At 42.8% G+C, this 22626-nt stretch overlaps 1 protein-coding gene across 2 annotated transcripts in view; it reads right to left on the bottom strand.

The window, feature by feature from the left end:
• Positions 1-22626, bottom strand: part of CDH13 (cadherin 13) — a 981031-nt gene that overhangs the window by 325468 nt on the left and 632937 nt on the right. For both annotated transcript variants that reach the window (XM_043898157.1, XM_043898156.1), the window contains one exon: positions 21883-22027. In XM_043898157.1, the coding sequence (XP_043754092.1) occupies positions 21883-22027 (145 nt within the window). The remainder of the gene's footprint in view (positions 1-21882; positions 22028-22626) is intronic.

Below are 22626 nucleotides of genomic sequence, written 5' to 3'. Positions count from 1 at the left end.
GAACTGGACATGGAACAACAGACTGGTTCCAAATTGGAAAAGGAGTACGTCAAGGCTGTATATTGTCACCCTGCTTATTTAACTTGTATGCAGAGTACATCATGAGAAACGCTGGGCTGGAAGAAGCACAAGCTGCAATCAAGATTGCAGGGAGAAATATCAATAACCTTAGATATGCAGATGACACCACCCTTATGGCAGAAAGTGAAGAGGAACTAAAGAGCCTCTTGATGAAAGTGAAAGAGGAGAGTGAAAAAGTTGACTTAAAGCCCAACATTCAGAAGACTAAGATCATGGCATCTGGTCCCATCACTTCATGGGAAATAGATGGGGAAACAGTGGAAGCAGTGTCAGACTTTATTTTTTTGGGCTCCAAAATCACTGCAGATGGTGACTGCAGCCATGAAATTAAAAGACACTTACTCCTTGGAAGGATAGTTATGATCAACCTAGATAGCATATTATAAAGCAGAAACATCACTTTGCCAACAAAGGTCCATCTAATCAAGGCTATGATTTTTCCAGTGGTCATGTATGGATGTGAGAGTTGGACTGTGAAGAAAGCTGAGCACCGAAAAATTGATGCTTTTGAACTGTGGTGTTGGAGAAGATTCTTGAGAGTCCCTTGGGCTGCAAGGAGATCCAACCAGTCCATCCTAAAGGAGATCAGTCCTGGGTGTTCATTGGAAGGACTGATGCTGAAGCTGAAGCTCCAATACTTTGGTCACTTGATGGGAAGAACCGACTCATTGGAAAAGACCCTGATGCTGGGAGGGATTGGGGTGCAGGAGGAGAAGGGGATGACAGAGGATGAGATGGCTGGATGTCATCACCGACTCGATGGATATGAGTTTGAGTAAGCTCCGGGAGTTGGTGATGGACAGGGAGGCCTGGTGTGCTGCGATTCATGGGGTCACAAAGAATAGGACATGACTGAGCGACTGAACTGAACTGAACTGAACACTCCCGAGAAGGTCATGCCGTGATCCTTTCTGATCTGTGATTCAGGTATCCGAGGAATTCCAGGATGGAAAACAGATCAATTTGCTAACAGACCTCGCAGGAAGGGTTACTTTCTACACATGGGGTTCCTGTGCATTTTGCGAGAGAATATCAAGGGAGATAGTGAAAGGCCACCCGGTCGGTCCTCAGACAGCTGACTGGCGTGCTGTTAAGTCATCGAGGTCTTGTTGAACTTCATTAAAAACAGAAGTTTAACCCAACTGCAAGGATAACGCTGCTTTTTCAGTGTTGCATCCTTTTCAAGTTCCAGCATCTTATGAAAGATGTCTACTCTGGGAAAGTGGGGTGAACTGTGGCAAGTGGAGATGTTACTTCTGAAAGCTGAGTGGGTATGGGACCCACCAGTAAAGCTCCTTAATGCAGTCAGTGTGACCTCCTCAAAGGAGAGTTCATTGTAATTAGTGGCATCACATGAATATCAAAAGAATTCATAATTATGGGAGCTTCATTAGGTTGTATTGCTAAACATGTCCTGAAAATAATTTTGATGTTGTTTTAATTTAAGAATGATATTGGTATTGGGAATACTTGACAATTATGGGCTGGTAATTCATGTGAAATTGAACTTTTGACAGTTGTTGAACAGTTGACCAGTTTGTGTGTTTCTCTTTCTTTCTGTTATTCGGTTAGCTCTTATGGTTTTCATCCTTGGGAAATGCAACTTCACTCACAGCTGACTGTATGAAAATGCAAACCACATACTGTCCTAGTTTTCTAGTTCTAAGTGCCACCAATCTAGTGGATTAAAAGAACAACTGTTTATTATTTCACAGTATCTGTGGGTCAGAAGTCCAGGAACAGTGGAGCTCACCTGGGTTTCCTGCTTAGGGTCTCAAAGGGCTGAAATCAAAGTGTCTAAAGAGCTGTGTTTCTCACTGAAGGCTCAGAGGAAGAATCCTTTCCACCTTATTTAGGATGTCGACTGAACAGAGTTCCACCTCATGATTTCCATTCTACCCAACTCTCTACTCAAGCCAACAACAAGTTGAATCCTTCTTAAACTTTGAAACTCCATGAACTAATTCCTGCCTTGCCTCTCTAATCTTCTCCAGTTGCCTCATCTCTCTTGCTCTCCTGCCTTACGTTTTTTCTTTTCAGGGCTCATATGATTATTTTGATCTCCCAGATAGATTTAGAATAATCTCTCTATGTTAAAGTCAGCTGATTAGTAACCTTAATTGCATTGCAAACACAATGTAATCTTTTTTTTTCTTTATTTTAATTGGAGGCTAATTACTTTACAATATTGTAGTGGTTTTTGCCATACATTGACATGAATCAGCCACGGGTGTACATGTGTTCCCCATTCTGAACCCCCCTCTTACCTCCCTCCCCCTCCCATCCCTCAGGGTCATCCTAGTGCACCAGCCCTGAGCACCCTGTCTCATGCATCAAACCTGGACTGGTGATCTGTTTCACATATGATAATATACATGTTTCAATGCTATTCTCTCAAATCATCTCACCGTCGCCTTCTCCCACAGAGTCCAAAAGACTGTTCTATACATCTGTGTCTCTCTTGCTGTCTCGCATATAGGGTCATTGTTACCATCTTTCTAAATTCCATATATATGCTTTAATATACTGTATTGGTGTTTTTCTTTCTGACTTACTTCACTCTGTATATCAGGCTCCAGTTTCATTCATCTCATTAGAACTGATTCAAATGTATTCTTTTTAATGGCTGGGTAATATTCCATTGTGTATATGTACCACAGCTTTCTTATCCATTCATCTGCTGATGGGCATCTAGGTTGCTTCCATGTCCTGGCTATTATAAACAGTGCTGTGATGAACACTGGGGTACACGTGTCTCTTTCAGTTCTGGTTTCCTCGGTGTGTATGCCCAGCAGTGGGATTGCTGGGTCATATGGCAGTTCTATTTCCAGTTTTTTAAGGAATCTCCACACTGTTCTCCATAGTGGCTGTACTAGTTTGCATTCCCACCAACAGTGTAAGAGGGTTCCCTTTTCTCCACACCCTCTCCAGCATTTATTGTTTGTAGACCTTTGGATAGCAGTCATTCTGACCGGCGTGAAATGGTACCTCATTGTGGTTTTGATTTGCATTTCTCTAATAATGAGTGATGTTGAGCATCTTTTCATGTGTTTGTTAGCCATCTGTATGTCTTCTTTGGAGAAATGTCTGTTTAGTTCTTTGGCCCATTTTTTGATTGGGTTGTTTATTTTTCTGGAATTGAGCTACAGGAGTTGCTTGTATATTTTTGAGATTAATCCTTTGTCTGTTGCTTTGTTTGCTATTATTTTCTCCCATTCTGAAGGCTGTCTTTTTACACGGCTTATAGTTTCCTTCGTTGTGCAAAAACTTTTAAATTTAATTAGGTCCCATTTGTTTATTTTTGCTTTTATTTCCATTACTCTGGGAGTTGGGTCATAGAGGATCCTGCTGTGATTTATGTCAGAGAGTGTTTTGCCTATGTTTTCCTCTAGGAGTTTTATAGTTTCTGGTCTTAGGTTTAGATCTTTAATCCATTTTGAGTTTATTTTTGTGTATGGTGTTAGAAAGTGTTCTAGTTTCATTCTTTTACAAGTGGTTGACCAGTTTTCCCAGCACCACTTGTTAAAGAGGTTGTCTTTTCTCCAGTGTATACTCTTCAATATACAATCTTAATTGCAATGTAAGATAATATAACCACAGGGGTAAGACCTGAGAGTAGGGCTCGTGAAGGCTGGAATTCTGTCTACAACATTGTGATGGTGGATTTTATGTCAACTTGACTGGGCCATTGGGTGCCCAGACATGTCATCAAACATTGCTCTGGGTGTGTCTGTTAGGATGTTTCTGGATGAGGTTAATATTTGAATCAGTAGACTGAACAAAGCAGAGTGCCTGCCCCCAAACAGGCTCATCCAGTCAGTTGAAGATAAGAATAATAGTATAGAAAAGAAGGACTGAGTAAGAGGGAATTCCTCTTGTCTGACTGCTTTGAGCTGGGACACTGGTCTTCCCCATATACTTTACACTTGAACTGAAACACTGGTGCTTTTTGGACCTCAAGCTGGCTGCCTTTTGGACTGGAACTACACCACTGGCTCTCCTGCATGCTAACTGCAGATTTTGGGACTTCTAACCCTCTATTAATGTGTGAGCCAATTCCTTGTTTTATCTATCTATCTATCTATCTATCTATCTATCTATCTATCTATCTATCCATCTATCTCCTACTGGTTGTTTTTCTTTGGAGAATCCTGACTAATAAAAATAGGCACAAAATAAAATCCAGTTACCTGTTGACTTTCTTTGGTCCCTAGAAGCAACAAGGTAATTGCAGTTTGGGCCCATTTTTCTTATGTGCCAAATGGTAAAAGCTATCATGAATTTAAAGTCATCTCTTCCACCCTGAAAAACAATTCTCTGCTAGATGCTCTATTTTATACTAATGTGTTCACATGGTATAAGGGAAGATAGGGAAGGAAGTTGTGAAATTCTGGTAAGTTGCCTTTCCACCAAGTTCCAGGTCCTTATCTATAAATGAAAATTCCTTTATCTATTTTTTGGAGGGGTAAGGCTGAAAAGAAGTGATATGTATGAAACTTATAGTTCTATATCTTGCATGTTATAGATATAGCAAAGCTGGGCACTTACTATTAATAGTAAGTAAGAAAGTGAGGCAGAGGCTACCTGGAAGGTCAAAACACATCTACCAATAGTTCTGATTAGACCCATGTCTGACAGACCCATGTCTGACAGACCCATCAAAAGTGTCTGTCACTTTTCATTTGGGTATTATGTCTTCCTTCAGGATCCTAGACAGTCAGTTTCCTACCAAGGACCTGGCCAAAAGGTTGGTCTTCATGAGAAGAGTGAGGTGATCCTCCTCCAAAACAAATGAAAATCTAAAATTCTTGGCTAAGATTTACACAATATTTTAGTTCACTCAGCAAAGTTCTTATTTTTTGAGCTTTGGCTCTGTGAAGGAGGCTGGCTAAATCCAGAGGGGTGGGTGTGGAGGCATTGAGAGTCAGGAAGTGTCAACAGTGTGGTCCCTACTCTCAGGTTACTCACAAGCTCCCCTCTCCCCATTGCTTGTCCTGACAGTCCCAAGGTCAGATGTCCACCTGACACTTGGCAGCCCTCACTGGGTTCATTGTCTTGCTCTCAGACCATCTTGCATTTAACCTGGGTCTCTAACCGCCACTCTGTGGAGGGGAGCATAACTACTCGGCTATCTCATGATGAGCCAGCAGTTCAGTACCAAGAGCTGCCCTTCAAAGTGCCCACCATCTCTTGTATGCCAGGCTTGTAGAACATCCTGCTTGTGAAAGATTCTGTGGTGCTGCTTCATCTTGGCGGTTGACATGACCCTGGCATCTTGAAGCCTCTGAGAACTTGAGCAGTGAAGAAACCAATTTGACTTTGCTTCCTTCATTTACTTAACCAAGAAATCCTTTGAGTGGTGCCTTCCCCTCCAGCTAATTCTCACCTCCAGTTAATTCTCAAACTTATAAACTTACAACAAAATCTTGGGAGATGCTGGTTTCTCTTGCATTTTAACCTTTTAAAAATTAAATAATCCCTTAAACTTTGGCTACTGTGTGGGGACCAATCACTGGCTAATCCTAACTCTGTTCCCAAATCTATTCCCAATTCCCTTCTCTCTAGCCCGCCATACATGCATGGGCATGCACACACACACATATGTATACATATACAGATAAATACTAGCTTGTAAGTCATTCTTCCTGCAACTAGGGGTAACCATACGACTCAGTTCTGTTCAGGGCATTGGTTAATGAAAGACTATCGACAGCTGTGGTAAAGACTTTGCATTCCTAGTGAAAAGCATAGACACTGTCTCCTTACCCTTCTTTCTTCTTCCTTGAACACAGATGTAGCTGTGTATATATTAATGGGTGTTGAGCTAAACATGGATGTTTAGCACCATGACAAGTCTTGCAGCCACAAGAGAAAGGCCAAAGACTCACAAAGACATTGGCTGTCAAATCACTAAAGCACAAGGAGCAGCCACCCACCTCTCAGCTTCAGGAAATACGAGAAAAGTCAACTTGAGGCGTTTAAGCCACTTTAATTTCTATTTTGTTACCTGCAGCAAAAAGTGTTCCTGATTGATATTTTACTGGATGAATTTAATGGTTAGATTCCCGGTTATGGTTTTTCTAACTCTAGGAATGTTTCTTCCGGTGGTAGAAAGAGGCTGCCCTTTTGTAATGCAGCCTGATCTTATCCTTTGATTTGTGATTTAGGACCAGGCACAGCTGGACTGTCTCAGACTATAAGGAAAATCCATGTGGATAGTCATAACCTGGAGCAGCTTCTTAGCCTAAAAAACTCTCAGCTGAAATGGCACTGTAGTTTTTGTTGCTTGTCTGTTGCATCTCCCACAAGCAATAAAATAAGCATTTCTTATTTAGATGCACAGCCTTGGCTGGGGAACAGCACTGACTACTTACATCAGAGACCACCAAATAATGGTAAATAAGTCTTACTGTGGAGGACAAGCAGACATACTAAGAAGTAATTATCCCACACCGAGACAGAGGAAATGCTGTCTCCTTAAAGGAAGGTGGGATTTGAGGTCAGACACACCCAGACTTACATAGTTTCTCTTCTGATTATCTGTGCCAATATCTCTGAGCTTATGTTTCCTCACCTGAAACATGGAGATAATAACACTCAGCATCACTGGAAGGATGAAGAGGAATGATGAATGTGAAAGTATCCATCCTGATGTCTCTTTCCTGGGAAGCAAGCCGTGATGGCTCAGTGAAGGAGCAAAGACGTCTGTGATGTGACACTTAGTCGCCAAGGGCAAAGGGAGCAGGTAAAGGGTGGAGGATGCCTGAATGCCTTTCATTTACACAGCTTGCTGAAATACGTCAAGACCGGTAGTGTGGCTGTTTTCAAAATCCATCTTTCACTAAATCTTACATGCCTGATGATGACAATGCCATAATAGAAATGTATTCAGGTTGGCAAAAGTAAAGGTCTCACAGATTACTTCATGAATATATGGATACTGGTGGAAATTTATGAAGGGGTATCTAACTTGAACTACTGATGTGTTTCTTAACACTTCATATTCTAAATACTTAACATTTTAGTGGAAAATGGATTTTTTAAAAAATAATTTTTAGGATAACTGGTAAGCAATCGTCTTAGGAAATACTTATGAGTAGTTCTTTTACTTAATTGACTTGAGTCTTTATTGACAGCAATTCCTTAGGGTGAGGGAAATACACAAGTTGATGAGAAATAAAAGCGCTATGAAACTAACAACCCCAAACAGGGAGGGACCATTTCTTGAGGGGACACTATATACTGGGCCCTGGCAAGAACTTATGTATATAATCTCATTTAATTCTTAAAACAAAACTGCAAGATAAGTAGAGCACAGGTATAACTTACGTAAGGGACATATTCTCTAATATCTAAAATAATTGAAAAGGCACATGATTCAAGACTCATCTTGACAAAGAGCAGTATATATTCATCTTTATAAGTTAAAATAGCATCAACTGTGGTAAGTACAGATTTATTTAAAAACAAGCCCTGTCATTGGCAATAAAAAGGAATGAAGTACTGCTACCTGGTACATGTGACACAGTTGAATCTTGGAAACATTCCGCTGAGTGAAACCAGCCAGTCACAACACTCCATGGAGAGTGATTCTGTTTAAAGAGACAGATCTATAGAGGAAGAAAGGAGATTTGTGGTCTCCTAGGCCTAATGAGTTTGTTGAGGGGGGCAGGGAATGGAAAATGACTTTTAATGAATTCAGGATTTCCTTTAGGGATGACAGAAATGTTTTAAAATTGATTGTGGTGATAACTGTACAATTTTGTGAATATACTAAAGACCATTGAATCAAACACTTTAAACGGGTGAATCAGTGAATTCTGTGGGATGTGAACTGATTTCATTGAGGTTTATATTAAACCCTGCCATCCACTTTGAAAATTATGTAATCCTTGGCAAATGCTTCAAATTTGGGAGATGACATTGTTCTCAATTTGTGCACAAATGAGATTTCATTAATATTTCCATATCACAGCATTTCAATTTGTCTAATTCAACACATACAAAATGCTGCCACAGTGGATGATCATCAATTCAGAACAAGGAAATAAAGGCTTAAGTTCACACAGCTAAGAGAAGGAGCCAGGATTGGAATTCTGCTTTGCTGGTTGGCAGAGTTTCCCTCTCCCGTGAAAGACGTAAGGTGATGGCACCATGACCCTCTTGAGTATACTGCCATCGAAAAAAATACCAATCAGTAGCTGCTAATGGCACAGGCAGTATTTCATCAGGCAAGGGGCTCACAGACCGACATCTACTTTCTCGGTGAACCTCCCAGCTTCCCTTTGGAGGCATTACGGTTATCCTCATCTTGCAGAGGAGTTACTCAAAGTTCAGAAGGTAAAACAGCATGTTCAAGGTCTTGCAATTAGTAGAGAAAACATAACTGAAAACCAAGTCTTTGGGACACAGGAGTCAGTGGTCTCAACCCTCATGCTGTGCTCTTGTCAGACATGCTGATATTCTTGGTGAGCCAGCAAGCACATCCTCATAACGCATTTCCAGTTGACTCATGAGCAAGGGGAAAAAAAAAGTTCTCTGAAAACCTTCTGGAGCCCTCTGAACAGTCTCTGTACCTTTCCTCTTCCCCTCACGAGCCCTTGGGAAGTGGACAGGAGGCCAGCATACTGATGTAAATGGCAGCCAGATGATGATGTGCGTTATTGGAGCATTTTCAGATAATCACTACTGGCCTCTGATCTGAAATTACTGAGGTAGGATGGAGTCAAAACCACCACACTAAGAAAGATGCCATCACAAGGCATTAAGTATGTTTCTAATCTAATATCTAATGACAAATGGACCTCAGGAGGCTTTCTGGAAAGAACTCTAAGATAATGGAAGAGACAAAGACCATTTTTGTTAAAGTAAAGGCTCTATTTTCTGATTACCATACAAAATTGGTGACATGAAATGCATACAGAGGAGTAAGTGGGTTTGAATGTCTTGAGCAGCATAGCACAGTAGTTAAAAAGCATGGCTTGGAGTCACATTGTCTGGGTTATAGTTCTTATTGTTTGAGTGATACCATATATTGACATATTAGATTATTGTTATTAGATTTGGCAACAAATACAGAGAATTCAATGTAATAGTGAGTTAAATAAGACAGAAGTCCATTATTGTCTTATGTAAAATAATTCTCTAGGTGTAGCCCATGGCTAACATGACATTCCACAAGCAATAGAATCTAATCTCTATCTTTGTACACCTTCCTAGGACATAGTTTCCATTCTCAAAGCCACCTTACAAAGCACAGTGGTTGCATGAGTTCCAGCCATCATATGCTCATTCCAGATAGCAATAGAAATAGGTGGTAGAAGGAGGACAAAAGAAAACTCTTCCCAGCTGACTTGGCTCCCAGCTCATCCCAGAAATCCAGCTCCCTGGCTCACAAGGCCATTTCTAGCTGCAAGAGAGGCTGGACAGTAGAGTTTGTATATGAACACACTGTCACTGTAGTATGCTGGGGTCTGTTACTAAACGTGACCAGCATGGATACTAAGGAAGAGGTCTCTTTCTCCTTGAAAAATTGTTTTCTAACTTTAAGTTTCAATGTCCTCACTGGAGACATGGAGATGATCACTGATGCCTGAGGTGAGTCTGTGAGGTGATGCAGAGGAATCCCTTAGCACAGGGAGCACAGGGCCCAGCACAAGCTCCTGCTAACAGGGCACTCACTGTTACCCTACGTGCTACCTGACCACCCCTACAGGAGGAGGTTCTGGCCATCACTCACGCCCTCAAGCTCACCACAGACTGGTGCTGACCAATGCCCACACGTGTAGCATCTCCCCTCCAGACTTTACATTTGGCCTTCCTAACCGATAGGGCAGGGTTTCCTAACCCTGGCACTGTTGACATTTTTGAGTGAAATAATCTTAGGCTGTGGGGGTTGTGCTCTGTCTGCTCTGTCTGCATTCACAGATTATGCTTCCTGGACAGACACGGCATGGGTCTCTCTCTCAGTCATGTTTCAGTGGCACAGGTCAGCATTTCATGTTCAACTACGTCAAACATACTTTTCCAAACTAGTGGAAATCCACCCAGCCACTTTTAAATGATGTGTCACATGCAGAAAGAACCCGATTAACTTAATTTTGCATGTCTAGGTTACTATTCAAGTTGTCACCTCTAGCCCTGGCTTAAGACTTTGGTATGAGCCAATGAGCATGGAATCTCCAGACAAGATGGAAGGTGAAGTTGCAGAATGGAAAAGAGAAACAGAGGAATAGATGGCAAGCAGCTCATTGAGTTTTGATGGCCAAGGGAACAGGACTGTGAGGTCCTCTATTGTTCTGAAAAGTGGCCAAGAGATCAATTGCAGAAGCACCTGCCCTCCTCCACAAAGTGGGTATCCCTACCAGCAGCACATTATTAATCAGGAACAGAGAAGATTAAAAATTGGCATATTAACCAAAAGTTTAAAAAAAAAAGAAGAGAAAAACAGAGCAGCAAGAATACATTAAAATTCCCCAAACCAAACTTTTAAGAAATTTTTGAAAAGAGCCAGGCTTCTGAATAATAAAATAGCTTTGGGTACTATGATTGGTTTTAAAAAATGCAGCCATAATTAAAGCAAGAAAGCTGAAAGTCTATTAAAATTTTTTCTTTGATACTGGAAAACTCAATTCATGACCTATATTTTATAAGAACATACACTTGAAAGGGATTTTATATGCCCTCTTCCCATTGAACTTAGAATACTGAATCTCTTCCATTTACTTAAGGAGGGAGGTGGTTCTATACATAAATTACTCAGGACTTCTTTTAGAATACTGTTCATATATTAAGGTGGAGTGATTCAAAGGTATTTGTATAGATGGATGGAAGTGGCCGCCCTAGACTCTGCCCTCAGAGGGGATGGGATTCTTACTGCAACAGTGCTGCAGTAAAAGCTGGTTTATCAAGCTCTCTGCTGATTATAAATCTTTTCTAACTGACATTTGTGGACTGTCTTGATTGATAGCCAGCATGCCTTATGAATCTTGGAGAAGAGTTCTTAAGTGATCCCTGGACTACCGCTAGGGGGAGGACCTGCCCCTGTTTGAGAAACCATCGCCTTAACTGCGGGCTGCAGGGTTACCTGACAAGCCGGGCTATAACCAAGTACAGAACAAACTTTTGGACTCTGTGGGAGAAGGCGAGGGTGGGATGTTTTGAGAGAACAGTATCGAAGCATGTATATTTATCAAGGGTGAAACAGATCACCAGCCCAGGTTGGATGCATGAGACAAGTGCTGGGGGCTGGTGCACTGGGAATACCCAGAGGGATGGGGTGGGGAGGGAGGCGGGAGGGGGGATTGGGATGGAGAATACATGCAAAGCCATGGCTGATTCATGTCAATGTATGGAAAAACCACTACAATATTGTAAAGTAATTAGCCTCCAACTAATAAAAATAAATGGAAAAAAAAAAACAATAAAATGAATCAGTCCAAAATAGAAAAAAAAAAAAAAAAGAGAAGGTTGGGAGTGTTCACTTTCTCCCTCCCACCTTCCATCTCTCTCACCTACTACACACACACATACATGCATGCCTACACACATGTGTATATGTGTGCACACACATACATACACAGTCACACATATACACACAAGGCAATGCTCCCTAAACTCAGGGTAGCAGATTTGGATAGATGGCAGCATTTTCATGGGTGAAGTGGTAAAAGGGCAGTAGATGTTATGGGCAGACAGAGGGAAATGAAAGGGCATGGAGGTTAGGCAGAATTGAATCCCAGCTTTATCACTCACCAACTGTGTGACTTTGGGGAAGTAAACAACCTCCATGAGCTTGTTTCCTAGATTCTAAAAGAATTGCAAAGATTCCATTAAGAGATAGCATAGACCCTAAACCAGCACCCGGTCCTGGAGACATTATACAGGTGGTTATCACGGCTTCTGTCTGAAGGGCCAGCACTGTTTCCCGCCCCTGGTCCTGGTGAGACGCTCCTGGCCCCCGCCTTCCCTGTGCAGCAATAATGGGGACTCAGGATGTGTGTATCGTCTGCCTTCCTTCCTCCTCTGCACACTCACTCCTCTGACTCAGGGTCCGTGTCTGCTTCACGCATCCTTCCCTTCCTGACCCCATCCTTACTGAACACCAGAGGATCTGGCAGTGAACACATTCTTGAGATACTTGTTCAAAGAGGAATAGATTACTAATAAAGGTAACGTTTATTTAAAAATCCAATAAAAAGGGAAGTTTATTGTGATTCACGCTTTCTGCCGTTTGGGGCCATTTATTCATTGAATGGAATTTATTGAGGGGCTACCACGTGCCTGGAACTCTGCTGAATGCTGACAGTTGAAGATGAAAAGACAATGTGATCCCCTGGGTTTAAGCTTAAGCCATAGAGAGAAAACCAAAGGTAAAATCCAGTTCATACTTGAGGAAAATTTATAAATCTATTCTTCCCTGATAGCTCAGTTGGTAAAGAATCTGTAGTTTATGGCATTACCATAATTCCAAATAGATGGCACTGGTTACAATAATCATGCACCATAAAATGAGTCAATATTTAGTGTTCTCCCATTCATCCTGAGCTCATCACAAAAATCTTATGTGACCTCTTCTTGTCACCTCCACTGTTACCACCCCGGCCCAGGCCATGGTCCTCTAGTGCCTGGAATGCCAGCATGTCCCTACTTCTGTTCTCCACTGAGTAGCACGGGTCATCTATTAACAGTAAAATCAGATTTTACCACTTTCCTGCTTAAAACCACCCAAAGGCTTCCTATTAAATTCAAAACGAAATCTTACAGAGCTCTAACCCAGGGATCTGCAAACTTTTTTCTGTAAATGGTCAATTTACATTAAAGAATGTACATATTTAATACAGTTTAAATATTTAAACTATTTAACATGTTTAATATATCTTAAATATATATTTAGGTAGCTTATATATACATACTTAAGTAGGTTGTCATTGTTGTCCAGTTGCTAATTCGTGTCTGACTCTTTTCAACTCCATGGGCTGTAACATGCCAGGCTTCCCTGTCTTTCACCACCTCCTGGAGTTTGCTCAAACCCCTGTCCATCGAGTCGGTGATGCCATCCAACCATCTCATCCTCTGCTGCCCCCTTCTCCTCCTGCCCTCAATCTTTCCCACCATCAAGGTTTTTTCCAGTGACTCATCTCTTTTCCTCAGGTGGCCAAAGTATTGGAGATTCAGCTTCAGCATCAATCCTTCCAATGAATATTCAGGGTTGTTTTCCTTTTGGATTAATTGGTTTGATCTCCTTACAGCCCAAGGGACTCTCAAGAGTCTTCTCCAGCACCACGGATTGAAAGCATAGGTTCTTCTGTGCTCAGCCTTCTTTATGGTCCAACTTTCACATCTGTACATGACTACTAGAAAAACTATAGCTTTGGCTATATGGACCTTTGTGGGCAAGGTGATGTCTCTGCTTTTCAACAGGCTGTCTAGGTTTGTCTTGGCGTTTCCTCCAAGGAGCAAGTATCTTTTAATTTCAAGGCTGCAGTCACTGTCCACAGTGATTTTGAAGCCCAAGAAAATAAAATCTGTCACTGCTTTCACTTTTTCCCCTTCTCTTTGCGCTGAAGTGATGGAACCACATGCCATAATCTTAGTTTTTTGAATGTTGAGTTTTAAGCCAACTTTTTCACTCTCCTCTTTCACCCTCAGGAGATATATAAATATATGTTTAAACTTTTAAAAAAATTTTACAAATTTAAAAAATATATTTAGGTGGTATATATTTTTGGCTTTGTGGGACATTCAGTCTCTGTTCCAACTACCTACCCAGTTCTAAGAACATCATGTGAAAACAGCCTTTGTCAATGCTTGGATAAATGGACATGGTTGTATTTCAATAAAACTTTATTAACTTAAAAAGAAACAGTCAGTGGGACAGATTTGGCCCATGGCCCACAGTTTGCTAACTCCTGCTGGCCGTTCCCCTGGACCTTACCTGGTGCCCTTCTTTGTGCTCACATTCTCCCACCACCATGGCCCCCTCTCTGTCCCACCCTCTTCTTTCCTACCTCAGACCTTTGCACTTTCTGATCCCTCCACCTGGAAGGTCCTCGCTTGGTCTCTAGACACTGCGACTCTTGCATTCACACTGGTCTCAGCTTAAATGTCACATATTTAGAGAGGCCTTCCTTGACCTCATTGTCATTCTATCACATCACCTGGTTCTATTTTATCCAAAGGACTTAAGTTATCTTGCTTATTCCATTCATCATTAATTATCTCTCTCCTCCCAGTGAAAAGCAAATGTCTTCAGAGTAGAGAGCTAACTGGTCATGGCCACTACTGCATCTCCAAAACTTAGAACACTATCTGGTTCACAGATGCTGACCAATAAATAGCCTTTGAATGATTTTGCTGAATGAAGTGTCATCAGGAATTGATTTAAAATAAGAATTTCCCTGAAATTATAACTGTTTGGTGCTGTGGTGGGTCTGCCACCCTGTTGTATTGAGGTAACACTAAGAATTCCTGGACTACTCAAAGTGGATCCTTGGGCATCAGGGATGGATTTCAATGGTGCTAGAGTCCACCATGCTCGCTGCCATAACAACTTAGAAGTTTTCTTTTTTATTTTGTAGCTGCTCATCTGATTTTCATTTTAACTGGAAACCCACATTAGAGTTATTCTTTCAAAATGCAGAATGACCACTAAGATTCTGAAGCTATCAACGCCTCTTTACCTTCCCTTAACTTTAACATATTATGCTGTTTTGGTTCCGTTAGTTAATTTTTATTTGATTTTTGATAGTTGATGTCACAGATCCTTCTCTCTCCCAAATGGGGAAGGATGACTCCCAGCCTGAGCCTAAAATACACCAAGCAAACAAGTGGGGCGGGGGCTATCAAGGGTTTGTTTTTATGAGGGAGTAACTTCCGTGAGCACAGGAGCCAATCTGTCCAGTTCAGTGGGTTACCCTCAGTGCCTAGAAGATCTGGCATGAATGAGAATAAGGGTGGGTGATGGGCAGAGGGGAGACAGACAAGTAAGGAACCAAGACTTCATGGTTAGAGAGAAGAGTGATATAAAAACAACGTGGTGTCTATTTTCTTGAATTCGTCTCTAGCCCCAAGGACTCATATAAGAATTCAGGTGAAGCGAGGGCTACGAATAAAAATGGGAAGAACTGTTTTCAAAGACCCCCACATTAAAGATGCAGCACAGAGCTTCACAGGTTGGGTATCCTCTTAACAGAATACAGGGCTCCAGGCATCCTCCATGTCTCACCGAGACCCACAGTATCTCCAAGGCACCAGTGGACGAGCAGCAATGGTGTCTCCATCAGAGAGGGGCAAAGGAGGGAAAAATGTGCCTACGACAAGGCTGTTGACTGACTTGGTTTACAGCCTCTGTAGACACCACATGGGGACCCCAGATGTGGTTAGGAGCAAGTTGGCAGACATTCAGCTTCTTGAGTAGTAGCAAGGTCCAGGTAACTCAACAGTTTTGATACATCTTATTCTGGAATTTTCCCTTTGGGAAAATGTCTCTGATTAGCTTATGCAACTCTTTCATAAATTTTGTTTTATGGTCAGCTGCATTGGAGTGATTTATATCATAATTCAATCTGAATGGCACTGTAGCCTGTTAATGGGTTCCTGGGCAACTTATCTCAGCTAAGACTCTGATGATGACTACAGGAGAGGGGTCAAAATCAACAATTTCAGTCCTCTTCCTCAACCATGCAATCTGGGGAGAAGTTTAGCGCAAGACAGTTCACAGTCTACAGATATAGCTAGTGAAATGACCACAAGACTTAGAGATATTGGGTATAATCCAGAAATGCAAATAAAGGTCCAGCAGTATGCTCATCCGTGAAAGGCAAGACTGTTATATCTTCCTACATGAGTTTAGCCGAGATACCTATATAATACTCTGATTAAAAGTGTCACCTCAATATACATGAAAATGTAATAAGCATATCACATTTATCCTATCAATTCCACTTATATGAATTTACCCAAAAGAAACTGTCACACAAGTAGGAAGAGATTTGTCCTCCCTTGCAGAATTGATTGCAAATAGGGAAAGGTGAAAACAACTTAAGTCAATATGGGATTGGCTAACTAGATAATGGTAGATCTAAGCATTAGCTGTTTAAAACAGTGATGTAATTGATATTTACTGACTTATAAAATTGTCCACAGGACCGTGCAGAGCGAAGAACGAGAGACACAGACGAGCACAGAGAGCTCCGTTTCTGTGGGATGTGCTGCGTGTGTGCGTCCCTGTGTGTGGAGGGGCCCAGGGGGAGCCCTAGGACCAGGCTCCTGGATGGCAACTGTGGTTTGCTCCGAATGCTGAGACTGGAGTGCACCTGCACTTTTTCTCTTTAGTAAAGCTGAGGGGAAAGTGGAAGTGCTTTATTTTTAAAGGAAATTTACTTAAGAAAAAAAATAGCCCTGTGCCCAATATGAAGCCTATGGGACTGGCTGGGATTGTTGAGAATGGAAGAACCTTTGATGTGAGAGTCTAAATATCAGCAGAGGAAAACTGGACAGCTGGTGAACCAGAAGCCACATGCAGTTATGGCAACAAGTAAACAGGTGACCAGAAAAGGGACTTTACCACAAACAAGCTGAGGGTGCATGCTGAGTGAGGTCTCAAATACCAACTCTCAAACATCAAAATCATCTGTATTTAGTCCAAGCTGTTTTAGAAAATACCAACTGCAGAGCAAAGTTGAGCTCCTGAGACAATCATTTTTTGGTCCCAAAGGTCATTTGATTGGCTGGTTCCCTCTGTCTGCCATGATAGAACTTATTTAAACATTAAACTACCTGAGACTAGAGGAACAGAAGCTCAGTTGGATGCCAGAGATAAAATAAGAGACAACTCTCCTCCCGCCCCCAATCTCCTCGCATCACCTCTTCAAGGGAGGCCGGCTTCCCACCCTCCTGGGATGAGTGGTCCCTATGGCTGCACTGCCTCTCCTACCAACTGCAGTTCTGATTTATTTGTTGCTGTCTCCCCGCTTGGCTGTCAGGAGGAAATGTGCAGCATCTAGCAAGATCCTGGCACAGAGTAGATGCTTAATAAAAATACTGGGTGAAAAAAAAAATAAAGGGAGCAAGAGAGGCCATGGTCCTTGGGCTCTCAGAAGTTAGAAGATGAAGATTTAGCCACTAATCTCTGCCTCTGTTCAACAGCCTCAAGAAGGGTGAGCATGAAGGTAAGCAACGGGTATCTCTCAAGACTCAGAACATGCACCTCTAGGTCCTGTGGTCCTGTCCTCTCTCTGAAGAAAGGTCAGTGTTGCACTCATCTTTCTCAGTCACACAGTGTGGTGACTAAGATATTCTCCCCATTACCTCCCTCCCCTGATGGCTCTCAAAGCTGCCTCTCCTGTCTAGGTGGTGGGTGCCCTTCTCCCAGCTGCCCCTGCTAACATCAGGGCAGCCAATAGCATGGAGGAAGAGCACAGCTGAGGCCAACCCAACAGCTAGCTTCTGGATCTTGTTGGAGGGCTGCTGGGCTGCTAGAACCCAGGGTGTGGTCCCAGCTGAGCAGAAGTGTCTGGGAACCGAAGTCCCCCTGGGGAGAGCACGGAGGATGGATAGCATAGCTCCCTGGATCCAGAGCTGGAGTAACTCCAGTGTATGTGTTTTATGTCATTTCCTGGAGTCCTCCCTCCCCAGGGGATCAGGCTCAGAAGTGCCTACCCTGGTAACTGACTTAATGTGGTGCCTCAAGTTGGCCAGCTTCTCTTTCCTGCAGTGCTCCCCACTCATGATCCTGTACCTGTCAGGTAGACCACCTGCCCTCAGTCCTCACCTCAGGGTTTTTTTTGGAGGAAGCCCCGAACACCAGTCCTCATGGATAGCCCTTCTCAATGGTGCCCAGAGGCCCAGTGGTGACAAAACATGGGGGAGCTGGTGACAGGAGGCACTGTGGGGCCCTTGTGTGTGTCCTCCAGGAACTTCAAGGGTCTCGGCCTCTACCTACCCACCCCCCTCACACTTGTGAGGTCCTGGCATTGGGTAGTCACAGAACATCAGACTCACACGGAGTTCCTGTTGGCTCCAAGGAGCAGCCAGGGCCTGAGTTCGGGTCCCATAAATCAATGCCTTGAGGCTCCACAAAAGGGATGGTATGTAATCTACAAAGTTCAAAGACTGTTATTTTCTGTTGATCTTCCTTCATCTAGTAATGATTCCCTAAAACAATACCCTGGAGTTTATGCTGAGCAGCTAGAAATGGCCTCCTGTCTGCACACAGAGATAAATATGGGTGACCTTGTTTGGTGATGGATTGGTGCTGATGGCATCTGGGTACACTGCAACATGAAAATGATGCTTGGTTGGTTGGGAGATGGATGTTCCTTCACACAAACTGCAGGTCTTTTTGCCTTACTTTCCCTAAAGGGTAGGCCACCAGAATAGTAAGAATAATGGCAGCATTAACAATACACTGGCATTTCTTAAACATTTCCAAGCACTGAGTGAAGTACACGGCCTACGTTAATCATTGCATAGAGCTCTTTAGGGTAGGTACTATTCTATACCCACCCTACCTGTTAATACAGACAAGGTGACTGAGGCTTCTAGAAGGTTTGGTAACCTGCTCGCAGTCTCACCTTGTTAAGGAGTTGAGCAGAGCATCAGTCCCAGCTCCAGGCCACAGTGCTATGTGTAGGACCAGCTACACAAAATGGGCCTTCCCTGATAGCTCAGTTGGTAAAGAATCCACCTTCAACATGGGAGACCTGGGTTCGATTCCTGGGTCGGGAAGATCTTCTGGAGAAGGGATAGGCTACCCACTCCAGTATTCTGGCCTGGGAAATTCCATGGACTGTATAGTCCATGAGGTCATGACTGAGTGACTTTCTTTTTCACTTTCACTTTCAGTGCAAAATGAAGTTGCCAGGTCCCTTGTTGAACAATTATTAAGAATTTTAAGATGGCGACAACAGATCATTAAACCAAGTGTGGAGCCCTTTGGAGCCTGGGGCTCTGTGAGGCTGTGCAGGTCCCACCCCATGAAGCTGGCTCTGGTTATGTGGATGTAGAAGAAAGTGATGTGAGTGATGACAAGGGCCCCCCACGCTTAACATCGTTTAACCCTAGAAACTGAGCAACAGCTCACATTAAATGAAAAGTGACTCAGGGTGCCTGGCTCTTCGATCAGAAAAGCTGGTTCTTTTCTGTCAGGAGTTAACTCAGTTCATCTGACAGATTACACAAATAATTCCCTTTAGCTGGGCCTGCAGAGTCCATGTGAGAGAAGGTGGCCATGTACAATCCAGTGTCTGGGAAAGAGCCTGTGGCTTGAGGCCAGACACAGACACTGATTCTAGGTCATCCACCAGCCTTAGCTGGTTCAAGTTCCCAGATCTCTCTGAGATTCAGCCTTCTCATCTGTATGATGGGGTGAGTGGTACCCACACCTCAGGGCAGAGTGGAGGAAATGACACAGTTAGAGAAAGCTCTCGGCACACAGCAGTGCTCCCCTAAATGTGATAATCATTCAATGGCTATTTGCACAGGGAAGTTTGTGGGTCAGTTGCAAGAGCACATGATTTGAAGGTTGATGCTGCGGGTTGAGTTGTGAACAGTGTACCCACCTGTCATTTATGTGAACTGGGCAAGGTCAATGAACTCCTGAGGTTGGGATTCCTCTCTGTGAAATGGATGCAATACAGTGTCTACAGCGCATAGGATTCCATGAGCCACAAATGAGCAGGACATTGCAGAAACAGAAGAGGTGATCATTTCTCCAGCCTGTCACAGATTGTTAGGACTTAGAAGTAGCTTAGGCTGGGAGGGGACTGGAAAACAGGCCCCACCTTCTTCCCCAGATTTCCACTGTCCTCACAGACATCAGGTACCATCTGCTTGAGCTCTCTCACAGGGTGCAAAGTAATATAAGCGTCTTTTCTGCTGAAACTTTTACACAACATTGTCACATTTTTTACCTCAAATTTGACTGACTCCATATTTCAGTTCCTGTTTTATAATCAAACCCAGAGGGTGCAGAAAAAGAAAACTATGAATCAGGCCAAATTCTGCATAACTGGAAGAAACTATTCCATACAGATATTCAAGTCTTTATGTATTTTTATAGGATAATACCAATCATAAATAGAAGTTTCAGGTGGTTTATGTTTTGCTGGGTATACGTTGATGCTAACCGAATTGCTTTGTGTTTTAAGAAATTCAATGCGCATAAAGGATTCCATTTTTCTCTGAAAATACGACATGTATATAAAAGCAATAAAATTTGAAACTCTTTCTGAAACTTTAAAGAAGGGCGCAGTGGGAGAAAAATTGGACATCGTCTAATCATATACGCATATAATATACAAAGACATGTACAAGCTCACAGCCACCTCACAGCCGCCTCGGATGTAACCACTGTCATTTACATTTAGAACACTTCTTGGGCCCATCTCGAATTCCAGTCACTCACAAACAGGGCCCGGGTACCACACATGGGAACTGGGAATCATTTTTCTGCTCTGCTCAAACTCCAGTTCCTTGAATAGCTTTCCCCATCAGTTCTTCTAACTCATTCTGCAAATCAGCTTAAGATTTCTGTAAACTTCCAACCCAAATTCCAGGGTGTGTCTCCTTGGAAGTCATCTCTCCATCAAAAGCAGCCTATTGAGCGAAGGGAAGGTCTGCCCTGAGGTGATCTGACTCACCTTCACCAGCCTGCTGTCTGTCTCTCCAGGCTGCTGCCACCAGTGCCCACCCTGTTTTACAGAATGCCTTCAAATCCCAGAAGAGAGAGGGCTGCTCCTGCCCCTGGGGTTCTATCTGACTAAGTGCAGGAGGCCTAGTTCCTGAAGGCTGAAGGGAGGTTTTAGGCTCCTTGCATACAATTAGTCACCTGGTAGGCTACATGGTTGCCATGACAATGCTTCCAGAGCCTTGGGTATCTACATGTTATTGATACATTCCATCCATTCAGCAAAGGAAAAAAGAACCAGCCGAGCAGCCCCTGAGGTCCAAGTCCTACTGGCCTGAGGAGTGACTCCTTTGTTACAAGTGTTTGGGCATAATCCAGACAATTGTTTTCACTCAATGTATGTGAAAGCTTAAAATTAAAGTCTACCTTTAAAATAGGGATTTTTCTACTGCTCTTCACTTTCGAAAGCATTATGCTCAGGAGTGACTACGTCTGCTGCTGGCCACAGAATGCTTTAATTAGTATCTATGGGCAAAAAAGGGAGCTCTCAATTCTAAAACTTTAACCGATAGAAAGGTTAAAACCAGGGAAAAGATGACAGGACTTCTGTAGTAACCTTGAATGATTTCCATAGAGTAGAAACATGTATTGCCAGAGAGGGAAATAAAATGTCTTGACTTTGACTCTTTGAACAAGGACAAAAGTTTTCTCCATCCACGTCTTCTAAGGAAAGGGGGGGAAATGTCCTACACATTTCCCCCAAACGGTTCTTATTAAAAGGTAGTTATGAAGAGAAATATTAATTGAGGAGCTGCAGTAAGGTCCTTAATTTCCCAGCTGTACACCAAGCTCAGCCTTGGGCCCTCACAAGGGGAGCTAGATATTTACATGGTGTCCAGTATCAACCGTACGTCGGAGACTGAGATGTTGGTCACCCTTAAAGGTCACCTTTGCACACAAGGGAAGACATTTTCACAGCTTGCAGCACCCCAGTCATGTTCTGAGTTGCAGTTTTCTAGGGCGTGCTTCTGTCCAGGGAAATAATATATCAGTGTTGACGCACACCAACAGTAAGTCAGAATGGTGGCAATGAAACAGTCTCCAGAATCCCCAGAGATCACAGTAGGCCACCTCCCAAGCCTTTATGTGAACCGTGAGCCGACTTAACATACCTGTAGGTGACCCCTCCATGACGTGGCCAATGTAGGGGCCTTCCCGGAAGATGGGTCTGTTGTCATTCTGATCAATCACGATGACTTCCAGAGGGACCGGCCCCTCGAGAGTCCTGCCGTTGACATCTACAGTCTCCACAAATAGCTATTGGAGCAGAGATTGGGGGAGAAAGAAGGCATTCATTCATTAGGAAAATTGAAGTTGGGTTCTCTGGAGAAAGTAGGTTATGTCAGCAATTTTATGAGCCCTTGGCAATATTCAAACTTTGGGCTCAATGGATAGTCACCAGGACTAGAATAGAAACTAAACATTACAGAATAAAAGACAAAGATCAGTTCATGCTAGTTCCCCTTGGGAAATTTACAATTAATTCATCAAATCTGCAAAGGAAGTCCACAAAAAAAAAAAAAAAAAGAAGGAAAACACCAGCAATCAACCACAGCTGAGGAAATGCGCTTACATTGTTTCTGTTTTTCCAACATCATTATGCTTAAAAGGAATGTTATGCTAATAAAAATAATTGACTAAGCAGTTATGAACAGAGTATATTAAGAAATAACTGGAAGTGTTTATGGTGGTATTTAAGGGAAATTCAGGTCAGTAAAAATTTGTAGAGAACCTTCCTGAGGCAAGGAAGGAGCTCGTGGGGGTCCTAAGCAGGACCTCAGGACTCCTGCTCACGAGGCCTTTACAGTCTAGGGGGCATTTCACAGTTCCCTGCCTTCAGATACCAAGGACAAAGG

Source organism: Cervus elaphus, chromosome 4 (assembly GCF_910594005.1).
Source record: "Cervus elaphus chromosome 4, mCerEla1.1, whole genome shotgun sequence".
NCBI lineage: Eukaryota > Metazoa > Chordata > Mammalia > Artiodactyla > Cervidae > Cervus > Cervus elaphus.
This window is presented reverse-complemented; position numbering and strand designations above follow the sequence as displayed.